This window comes from Egretta garzetta, unplaced genomic scaffold, assembly GCF_000687185.1.
Source record: "Egretta garzetta isolate BGI_Z169 unplaced genomic scaffold, ASM68718v1 scaffold77, whole genome shotgun sequence".
NCBI lineage: Eukaryota > Metazoa > Chordata > Aves > Pelecaniformes > Ardeidae > Egretta > Egretta garzetta.
In genome coordinates this window covers 43,341-55,075 of record NW_009260130.1, presented here as the reverse complement: position 1 = coordinate 55,075, position 11,735 = coordinate 43,341, and the positions used below count along the sequence as shown (strand labels likewise).

At 46.5% G+C, this 11,735-nt stretch overlaps 1 protein-coding gene across 1 annotated transcript in view; it reads left to right on the top strand.

The window, feature by feature from the left end:
* Positions 1-6: 6 nt before the first annotated feature.
* SCARB2 (scavenger receptor class B member 2) overlaps positions 7-11,735 on the top strand; it is a 23,604-nt gene continuing 11,875 nt past the window's right edge. Inside the window, exons 1-2 of the mRNA XM_009641510.2 lie at positions 7-141; positions 8,035-8,192. Of these exons, the coding sequence (XP_009639805.1) occupies positions 25-141; positions 8,035-8,192 (275 nt within the window). The 5' untranslated portion in view covers positions 7-24. The remainder of the gene's footprint in view (positions 142-8,034; positions 8,193-11,735) is intronic.

Sequence of the window (11,735 nt, the reverse complement as noted above, 5' to 3'; positions counted from 1 at the left end):
CTGTGTCCCTCCTCGGCAGCAGCCATGAAGTCGCTGTGCCTCGTCACCGTGGGGGTCCTGGCCATGACGCTGCTCATCGCCAGCATCTCCTTGCTGGTAGCACACGTCTTCCAGACGGCGGTGGACCTGCAGGTGAAGCAGGTGAGAGCACGGCGCGGTTCCCACCCCAATCCCTCCTGACGGGTTTATTCCCTCTCAAAATAACCCTGGGAGGAGAGGGAGGGAGGAAGGGGGCTGGCGGGCGGTGTTGTCTGGCTCCCTCCTTGCACCAGCTGTGGTTGGGCAGGGCAAGGGCAGTGAACCCCCCATGCCTTGCACCACTTGGCTAGGCTGGGGCTCAGGGTGGAGCTCAGGCTGCATGGGGCCCGGGCCAGGTAAAAATTGAGTAAATATGAGTAAAAATCAGCTCTCTTGAGGCAGCTTTACTGGCTGTGGGGCAGCAGCTGTAGTGAGAAGCCCTTTCCAGAGCAGCAGCACACAAGGGGGAGCAGGGGACATCTAAAGTAGCACCCCCCCTGTTTTGCCATCCCTATCATAGATTTCTTGCATCTTGTTCTGCTGCTCCATTTATTGCTGCCTCTGGCGCACAGCCAGAGTTGCTATGGGCTGAAACACGTGGTAGTTACCCAGGCTGGGTGATGAAGCAAGGCATTTCACCCTGTTGTTAAAGGCTGCTTGTAGCACACTTCGGGGACGCCCATCCTGGCATTGTTTTGAATGCAGAGCTCTTTGCTGTTCGTGGGCTGCCTAAGCTTTTATTCCATTCTCATACTGGTTTTTGGGATTGATCCAGTGGTCCAGTGAGAACAGTCAGCTGTGTTAGGAACTTCCTTAAAACACCTGTGAAGCATGTAAAAGAACAATTATTTATCTACCTAGTCTGAGGAGTATCATCCTCTCTGTTATTCTGACAGAGGAACCAAGAGTGCTAACAGATGAAGAGATTTGTTCCTTCTGGTGGTTAACCAGTGACCAAAGTCTGCTGATTCCCTGTGATGTCCTAACCAATGTACTGCTCTTTTCTTTGGGGTATCGGCAGAGAACATTTCCTAACGTAGAAGCTGTATTGTCTTAACTTCAATCAGTTTGGTTTAGCGAGTGCAGTTTTAGGTTGGCAGTCAGCTTAAAGCAAGTTGTGGCACCTTGAAGCGTGCCTCTAAACTTCAGGGGATACCCAAAAAAAAATGCTACCATAGGGTAAGCTGTCATTGCAGCCTGCCATCGTGTCAGCTGCTCTTCAGGAACTGCTCGTACAGCTAATCCTGCAGTTTTCATTCTCAGGTACGTGCCTCTGCCGTGCTGGAGCGTAGCATGGATAATGAATGGTTTATCCTGAAGTCATTTGATCGTCAGCCCGTACCTTTTCTAGGCAGTCTGAAAGCCAGGTGTGAAGTGATGCAAGTGTTAATGTATGCAAAGTTGTATGCAAACCAAATGAAATCAGTACAGCTTTGCATAGGCATGTGCCTAAGCATTTTCCCAAATCTTAGGTCTCTTTGGAAAGGAGCCTGTCATCCTCTGCATCATAGCTGAAGTTCTGGTTTCAAGTCTTATTTCACTATCAAAAGAGCAGTGGGCTAAAAAAAATGGTTTGGCGGGAGAGCGTAGGACTGTTGGGAATTAGGCGTGATCCTCCTTATGCGTATTATCTCCTAGCTACATGCTCCTTACCCTTAATGGTTGATTATGTAAGAGTAAGTTGGTATTTGCTCAGCAGGGCTTTCAGTAATGCAGGATAAAGTTTCCAGAGCTCAGTCTTTTCCTGCTTACCACTCTTCAGCTCGTGCTAGCGTACGTCTGGATTGCACAGGATCGAGCGTCCTGCTCCCTGCGCTGGCCACTGACACCCTCCTGGGCCTTCTCCGAGAGCCACACACACAAACTGTGGAATTACAGCTTTCAGCCCCAAAGCAGCATGCTCCCAATCACTCTGCTGATTCATCTGCTTTCCACATGTGCTTTCCAAATGAGCTTTTTCTCATTTGTGTGTAGTCTAGAAAGTTGCTGTCTCTTGTGTAACCGTGTATGCAGCTTAGAAAATCCTGTGCAAATAGACAAATCTCAATTTGCCTTTGAAATGGGGCAAGACTTAAGCCATTCCAGCGCTCTGCAGTCCAGGGCATTGGACATGAAATGTTATCTCTGTGCTCTGTCCCTTTTTCGCCTCCTCAACCTCTCTGTCATTGGAGGAGGTGCAGAAGGGGCAAGAGGTTGCCCTTATGACAGGTAGTTCATGTTCCTTTGAGGGCTTTCCAGCAGTCCTGGAACAGAGCTGACTTGCAGTGAAGGGCTGTCTTTGCAGTCTCAACTACAGCTGAAATGGAAGACAGCATTTTGGAGCAGCTGCAGCACCTCTGTGTCCAAACCCAGGACCTGTGAAGCACCGAGGAAGGGTCGGCTGTCACTAGGGGGCTTGTGTGCTGCATCCTTTCAAGCCAAAGGCAGGGATCTTGGATGCAAAGAGAGTGTGGGAAGAGTGGGGAATCCTGCCTGGCGTTGGACTTCACATCCCCTTGAAAATCAGGAGGCAGATGTGTAGTGACGAGGACAGTGGGAGCACCTTTCCTGGAAGGCATTCAAATCTTGTCAACTTGCTCTCTGTCTTATTTGCCAGTCTTACTGGCTTTTTGTGAATTAGAGTGCCGTGCCAGATCAGATGTCTAACTTGCCCGATATCTGTTCATATCTATCAGGGGCTAGCACCTGAAACCCCATCGAATAAGGGCAAAACAAGTTTAACAAACAAGACTAAACTAGCTGCCCATGGGAGAGAGGCCTTCCTAGCTCCTAGCATTGTTCGCCTTATGCTGTATGTTGGTTATATGATTATGTATTTTATTGCCATAAGCGTGCAGTTTATGAATGTAACAGCCTTTGATCTATGCACTTAATTCCAAACTTGAGCAATCGGTCCTTTACCTCAAGTGGTTTCCTTATGCCCCATACCTTAGAGTGATTTTTAGAAAACGCTTGGTCTTCTAACCCCTTGAAATTTCACTGGACTTAGGTTGTCAGCTATCTCTGGAGCTGGATTTTCTGGAGTGTCTAGGACTGAAAAGGATAGGGAAGATATTTTTTCCCTTGATTTAGTTTATGTATTGATCTCTATTTGTTGTTCTTGTTTAATGTGAAATACTGAAGCTCTCAGCCCAGTTTAGTGCTGATGAAGGATCCTTTAGATGAAGGATCAGTTGAGATGCTCCTTTTGAGCAGACCATTCCCAAGGTGCAGGGTCAGAGAATTCTGCTCCTGTTGGTCTGAAAGCTTATGCTATCTCTTGTCTTAAAAGTTGCAATTAAATTCTGTCATAGATGAACGTATAGAGCTACGTCTTGGAATTAGAACATTTTGCAGTTCCAGGGAAAAAAAGGAAATTTCATTTTCTGTGTAGGTTCCAAAAATGTTCAATACCCTTTCCCACCCCCACCATCACTGCCAGTAACAGTTACATTTGGGAGGGGAAGCTCTCTTTTTATTTTCTTTGTGTGAAGCATGGTCAAGACAAGGAAACACCAAAGAATGAAATAGATGCAAATTCAGGACCTGCATGATAATAAGGTCAGTGGGAAGGATGCTTTGGCATGTTTGAAATGTGTGGACTCCACGTGGAAAGGAGAACCCCTGCTGGGCTACTGAGTGAAGGCAGGTGATCATATTGTCCACTGGTTTTAGGTTGTGATCTTGCAGTAGGTACACCCTTACATCTCTCTCAGACAGGATCTGTGACTCTGAGGCCGCTCTAGGCTTCTGCCTGCAGGACTAGGGTCTGACTTGAGGTTTCTGAAGACTTTAAATTGTGTCTCTTGTTCTTGCATATAAATGTGTGAGGGGGAAAGGTCTGATTCTCTGGCCTTACGCAGTACAGCAGCAACAACTACAGTGGAGCTGTATCTTTCATGTATTTCAGATTAAAGAGCAGTCCTGTGATCTGACATCTCACAGCCTGCCCCACCTACTAATGAACACAAACTCTGACAAAAAATCAAGCAATCCCTAACATCAGGTTATGTTCTGGTGTGGAGCAAAGTCATCAGAGCTGAACTTGAATGCCACCAGCTGAGGGACGTGGACGTACGTTTTCCCTAAACATATGTGCTCGTATTTTTCCTTCGGGTCCAGGCTGTGTAATATCATGTAATAGACCCAAAGATCCCTGGTAACATTTGGTGAAAAAATAGGAGAGCTTACCGTATTTTATTATTTGAGAGTTTCATGGGTGTCTATCTGAATCCAGCTCAGAAGTTTGTGAGTCTGGGTTTACAACTGGGGCTGTCACTGTACAGAGCTATAAATAGACACATCATTTCTGTGGGAGATCCAAACGGTGTCATGCAGGTCCAGGAAAAAAAATCACCAGATGGCATAGTTTCACTACCCTTTTGCTCTGTAGCCCATCTCCCAGGGGATCACTTATGATTTCAGAATCTCAAGAGCCTGTGTTTAAACCAACCTGCCAGAGAAAAGCTGTTTCACTTCCTTCTTATTAATGCTCTTTGTGAATATGTCTATAGAGAGGGAGTGCGCTAGAAACCCATGTTACATTTAGCGATGCTACATCGAATTGGGGAGTTGCTTGTTTTCAGACTAGCTCAGGAGAGGGGGACAGGGGAACGTGGCCTCACCGAACATCGTAAATGTGATCCCTGTGTCATAAAGGGTAGACTGGAGCCTAAAACTGGAATGAATATGACCAGGGTGCACTTGTTTTTTTTTTTAAACATTGCACATTTAGACAGGGTAATAATCTCTCATTTTAGTTGCCGCCTGTGAGAGACATTTGAGCAATAGATAGGTGCCCTGAATATGGTTAGTAGTTGTTAGGGAACAGTTCAAATTCCTAGATACAGTGGACAAGGGACAACCAACAGACGTCATCTATCTGGACTTCTGCAAGGCCTTTGACACGGTCCCCCACAACATCCTTCTCTCTAAATTGGAAAGCTATGGATTTGATGGGTGGACTGTTCGGTGGATAAGGAACTGGCTGGATGGTCGTGTCCAGAGGGTAGTGGTCAACGGCACAATGTCCGGATGGAGACCGGTGACAAGTGGTGTCCCTCAGGGGTCCGTACTAGGACCGGTGCTGTTCAACATCTTCATCAATGACTTGGACAGTGAGATAGAGTGCACCCTCAGCAAGTTTGCAGATGACACCAAGCTGAGTGGTGCGGTTGACACACCAGAAGGCCGGGATGTCATCCAGAGGGACCTGGACAGGCTGGAGAGGTGGGCCTGTGTGAACCTCATGAGGTTCAACAAGGCCAAGTGCAAGGTCCTGCACCTGGGATGGGGTAACCCCCAGTATCAATACAGCCTGGGGGGAGAAAGGATTGAGAGCAGCCCTGCCGAGAGGGACTTGGGGGTGCTGGTGGATAAAAAGCTGGACATGAGCCGGCAATGTGCCCTGGCAGCCCAGAAGGCCAACCGTACTCTGGGCTGCATCAGGAGGAGCGTGGCCAGCAGGTCGAGGGAGGTAATTCTGCCCCTCTACTCAGCTCTGGTGAGACCTCACCTAGAGTACTGCGTCCAGCTCTGGAGCCCTCAGCACAAGAAGGACATGGAAGTGTTGGAGCGGGTCCAGAAGAGGGCTACTAAAATGATCCGAGGGCTGGAGCACCTCTCCTATGAGGACAGGCTGAGAGAGTTGGGCTTGTTCAGTCTAGAGAAAAGAAGGCTGCGGGGAGACCTGATTGCGGCCTTTCAGTACCTAAAGGGGGCCTATAGGAAAGAGGGGGAAAACCTTTTTAGTAGGGCCAGCTGCGTTAGGACAAGGGGTAATGGTTTTAAACTAAATCGGGGTAGGTTTAGGCTAGATATAAGGAAAAAATTCTTTACAATGAGGGTGGTAAACCACTGGAACAGGTTGCCCAGAGAGGTAGTGGAGGCCCCATCCCTGGAAACATTCAAGGCCAGGTTGGATGGGGCTCTGAGCAACCTGATCTAGTTGGCGGTGTCCCTGCTGACTGCAGGGGGGTTGGACTCGATGACCTCTAGTGGTCCCTTCCAACCCAAAACATTCTATGATTCTATGATTCTATGATACAGTGGTTAAGGTCAAGACAGGCAATAGTTACTCTGTTTGTCAATGTCAAGCTTATACTCATCGTATTTCATGCACGTGGGAGATGTGAGCTTTATACAACTTAGGAAGGGAGCCGACATCAGCAGTTTACTACACCACCACCCCTGAAATAATTGACTTAGTAATGTGGTTATTTGCATATGGAGAAAAGCTATCATGGTCATCCGTAGATGTCTTAAATACATGGCTGTCCCGCTTCCAGCCCTTTATGGTGGCATCATGGAAACAGTCTGCCTGATTTGGGGAGGTTTTCTGTTCCTGATCTTACAAACCAACTTCAGGAGGGCTCTGTCTGAATGCAGGGATGAGCCTCTTTGGCACAGATTGCAAGAAAATAGGATCAAAAGCATCGGGCTGTGTAGGAAATGGTGTAGGTGAGGTGCTTGAAGTGCTGGTAGTTCCAAAGAAATGCACAAAGCTCCTGAAGCACGTCTAAAATATATTTATTTTTTGTGGTAAGCACAGAATACGTGGTTTGACTTCCTTAGCAGAAAGCAGTCTGCAACTGCGAAGTGCTACCAGCTGGGTTGGCTTTCATTGCTATTCAGCAATACTACTGCCAGTCCAAGCTCCTGCCAATAAGTTTTTCTTTGAAACAGTCTTCTCTTTATCTAACCACTGAAAATTAAAATCTACATTGAGAGAAAACAGCTCCTTAAGTGGGAAGGCCAAGAATGAGTGCTGAGGCAACTGTGGCTGATAAAGACCCCATGAACAGTAACCAAGAAATGGCAGCTGTCCAGTCTTCCCGGCATTTGAGCTTGCACTTACAATATTTGACTTGTTTTCTCAGAAGAATAGAAGGAGCAAGTGTTGATGAGACCCATTTAATTGCAAATTATCCCCCCTTCTTCTGCCTACAGGTGACATGGTTTTCAAAGATAGTTTTCTTTGTGCTTATTCCTGAAAATTCCACTCTGGAAGCCAAATTTCTCTTTACTACCACAGTAGCAATACCAGTGTTATAACTACATGAAAAGCCTTGATTCTGGGGGGGGGGGGGGGGCGGGGGTGGCTTTTATAGTTGGGGTGAATTTTGTCTAAAATGGATAAAACCCCTAATAAATGAGGGGTTGCAACCCCTTACGTGTTTCTAATGCAGCTATGTACAGGTACGGTTGTGACTTTCCTTAAAACATGTATATGCTGGTAGGGGAAGGAATTACTGATTCATTACTCAAGTGCTCCTGTCATAAAATCATTATTTATAGCTGTTTTGTAGGTCCACCTTTTACTGGTTACAAAATAGACTGACAGGCAGCGGGTCTGAAGATGCATGCACTCTCATTGCTGTAGGGAAGTAATTAAAGACAGAGGTTGAAGAATCTTTGCCCTATTCGGAGACCTCAGAAAGGCACGAATCCCAGTATGCCTACAGGAAAGAAATTTCTGTCACTTGCAGGTTTTCCTCACAGGCCACTGAAGAAGAAAGTCTAATTGCTTTGGAGCCAGAATCTCACAGCTGTTCTGGAATCTGACGTTCTTAGGCTAAGACTTCATAAATACAAGGAATCTAAGCTGCTTTTCTGGCCTTGTTGCTCCGAAGAGGTCTCTCTTAGGACCTCTTGGCCTCCCACTGTTGAGTTCTGCTTTTTTCTCCAACGTTGGCATGTTTCGTGGTATCTTACACCAGGTTAGGCTTGTGCTGACACAGGAAATGCAACAGGATCGTTGTGTCACAGCTGGTAAGTCTTCATTCTGAAAAATGTCAGGCAGAGGTGTCTGTGGGAAGAATTGGAACAACAGCCCCAACAAACACATGCCTCTAGCCTGTGAGCCGTTGTAGCATGTGTCTGATCTTGTTGATATTTAGTGAGATGCTTCAAGGTAAACCACATTTGTAAACATTTGTAGAATTGGGTCTTGAATCCTCTTGCCTGTGCTTGTTCCGGGGGCACAGAATTCCTCTCTTTCCTATAAATATCAGCTAATCTGTCTTTCTCTTGTTTCAGGGAACAGTATTGAAAAACGGCACGGAAACCTTTGAAGCCTGGGAAGATCCTCCTCCACCAGTCTACATGCAGTTCTACTTTTTTAATGTGACAAATCCTTTAGAAGTGCTTCAAGGCGATACTCCTCTTGTAGAGGAAATAGGGCCGTACACCTACCGGTAGGACCATTTCACTATTTCATGTTTCACTAAACCTGTTGTGTGTGAGGAAGCCAAAAAGTGGGATCCAGAACGCTTGGGATCCCATTCTAGGAGAAAAACTAGCTGTTAATGTGTGAGTAAAAGTTAATTCAAGGGAGCGTGGTGAAACCCCACCCAGACAGCACAACTAGACCGGCGCTTGGAGAACCTGCAGTCAGTTTTGGATTAAGCCAGTGATTTCTGTCAGATTTTGGGCAAGATTTTGCTTGCGTGCTGTAGTTCCTCAGCTTCTGGATGCAGAGGAAGCTGTTTGCATCCTGGCCTACTGTCCTATGAGAGAAAAAACAGTGATTGGTTGGGTGATGTTTGGGAGTCTGGGGAGAGGAGTGTTGTATAAAAGTGTGATGCATGTGTTAACTCAGCAAGTAGTTCCTAGCTGAAGTTGCACAATTCACATCAGTAAAAGTGTGGCCAGAAAACCAGTGGTACTACAGGGATCCTTCTCAGCTAACCCTCACTGTAAAAGCTCCTTAGATTCAGACATATCTACCATTTTTACAGACAGCAGGACTGACTAAGGCCACGTCCAGCGCTGGAGCTTATCCAGCTTCTTGAACTCTCCTACTGAGTCGTAGTCTGCTGCATGTGGAGAGATTTTAAAGTCACCTTACAAATGAGTTTTACTTTAAAGCTTCTTTCTGCTCTGCTGCATGCAGCAGTGTAAACGAGGAGCAGTCCTAGGGAAGGAAGTGTTACAGTCTTTGAAGTCATGGAGGTATGAGAACCACAGCAAAAACATTGATTTCTCATTGTCAGTCTCACTTCTGGTCGCACACCCTCTTTCAGACCGGGCACCGGCTCAGTGCCAGAAGGAGTTGTCTTTAGTTAAGCTGCAAAACGATCAGAATCTGGTTGTTAGTATCTGAAAAAAATACTATAGAATAAAAGGGAGAGCCCTTGTGGTAGCCGTGGTCCCTGCAATATGTCTTCCCTTTCTGTTTCTTTCCTCCCACACCTCGGCTTTGCTGCACCTTCTGCCATCAATCTTTTCCTCTCTCTCCTCTGTATTTCAGTACTGTGTCTGTTTAGCCTTGGCAAACTACATGTGGTACTTGGGCAAAATACCTTGTGTTAGATAAACCGGTAGAGCTGGAGAAAAGCTACATAAGCTTTCAAGTTCCCAAGCTTTTTTCTGTAGTATGATGCTGATAATTAGTCAGCAGTGCATTCTCTCTGTCAGGAAGATAAATAGGGCCGGCTCTAGGTGTAATAGAGCTACATGAAAGCGCACAGGCCCGTGCTCTTCTGCACCCTGGTACTCTGTCCCTTTTGCTAGCTTCTTTTTTTCCCCTTTCCTTAGCTCCGAGTGTCTTCTGGCTGTCACGCACAGCCTGGTTTGTGAAGCTGCACCTTACCCATGAAGGAGTTCCATGGGATGGACAGGGCTGCTGGTGTAGCTGGCTGGGTTGGTCTGTGCCCGAGGGGGGGCCCAGCCTGAGCTGCTGGTTTGTGGCTCGCCTGGGAGAGCCTTACCCTGCAACGCGCGCCACAGGCTGGCTGTGAGCGGGTCGGACGGCGCAGGCTCTCCCCGAGTTGTTTATTGCTGTGCGAGGGAGGGAGGCTGCGCATTCCAGCGCTGCGTGTTTCCGTGGCTTGTTTGGTTAGCCTGATTTTTGACGTGTCTGAACAGGGTTCGATTGTGCTGTGCTCTGTCTGATAGAGGAAAGAGGAAAGTTAGAAACTGGAGTGCTCTTTTGCAGCAGATTCTTTAATCCTTGCCTAGCTGTCACTGCTGACTGTACCAGACTGTCAGTGGCGGGTGGGGGAAGAGAGGAGGCATGTGGGAGGAGAGGAAGAAGGGAGGGATGTTGCAGACATACTGCATGCTCAAGCCAGAGAATAAATACCAAGTTTGTCTCACAGGCCCCATCTAGCAAAGCATTAAAGACTCATTTAGGTTTAGCACCTGGCAGCACACCTAAAATGCCCTAACATGAAGCGAATGGCTCAGTGTTTTTAGAAAACAGGGTACTGGGGAGAAAGGCTGCAAGTGAACTGGCCCAGACAAGCAGAGGAAAAAAAAATTTAATGAGTCACAGTGAGGAGGTGGGACGGCGAAATAGAATCTCTTGCTGCATATTCTTCCTGCAGTTCATAGTTTTGCCCAACGTACATTGTAAACCCAGTTAGCGCAGAGATGGATTCTGTAACAAAAGTGTAGTGGTGCTTGTGGTTTTAAATCCTGGAAGTTGAATTTGCAGCATATAAAATAACTAATTATGAAGTGCAAGCTGCTTATCTGCCCAAGCTTGCTGACTCCCAAAGAACACTTGAATATTGTCTGGTCTGGCATACATTTACAGCTTTTTGTCTTCAATGTCTGAGATTCTCCTACTTGTATCTCTAAGCAGGGAGTATTATTTTCCTCTCTGGCCCTTTTAGAGTTGGAGAGGCTTCTCAGGTTAACTCTGGCCTATTTTAGGGAAGGCACTTTGCAACTGTCCATTCCCATCCCCTCAGTTCAAGCCCTAGGGTGGAAAGTAGATTGCTGTACAAGAGGCTCTTGCCAAATCAAGCTGGCAGTGTTGCCAGACGAAAATGTTCCAAGGTGGTAGGGATGCTGAGGAGTGGTAGACATGCTGTTTGTGTAAGGAAGATGGGAAATGGTTGGTTTCTAACAGTAATAGTTTCACTGGCCCTTCCTGTTTTCTTTAAATTTGAAAGACTGAACCAGAGCAATACAGCCTGTCATGAAGCTACATTGATGGATCAGCACAGGATCTGGGATCTGAAACGAATGAAAAACTCATAGCGCAGGGTCTTGCAGAATAATTCACCTTCGCATCTCAGGACCTAAAAATGTACACAGGAAGCAAAGCAATGTAAAAGTCAACAAACTTCTGAGTGAATGTAGGCTTACAAAATACAGCGCATTTCACTCCGTGTGTATGCCAAAAGGATCATGCCACGAGCAGACAACCTGCCATTTCCCTTTCTGGGTTTGCTGAAGACGCGTGTATAGCTCATTTTGAGCCTGAGCCAGCCAGTTCTGCAGAATTGGATGTTTCTTGTTTGTAAAATGGTAGTGGCAATGGACTGAATTATGGCTATGACATGTGTTTCAGGGTAATAAACATCTGACTTCCTGTTCAGGCCAGCAGGTAGCATTTGATGTTTCTTGCCAATTGCACTTGTTTGTCAGCAATCCTGAGTTTTATGCTGCTTGTCTGAGTGCTTAGACAGTAACAGAAGCGACCTCTCAGGCTGTGACTCATGAGCTCACGGCAAAAATTCAGTTGAATTTCTGCCGTGTCCAGGATTCCCGTCTGAGAATTAAAGGAAAAGAGCTAAAATGAGGCTTGTTGTGAGGTCATGTCACACGTAAACCCAGAAGTCTTAGTGCAAAGTACTTTAAAGCCAGCAGAAAGATTCTGGTAGGTTCTTAGGTCAGGTTAATGAGACTTATGTGAAGCTTACGTCTTGTTCTGCCTGGGAGTGAATTTTGCCTGCAGTAGAGAGGCAAAAATTTCATTTTCAAATTGTACTTCAAGGGCAGTCCCA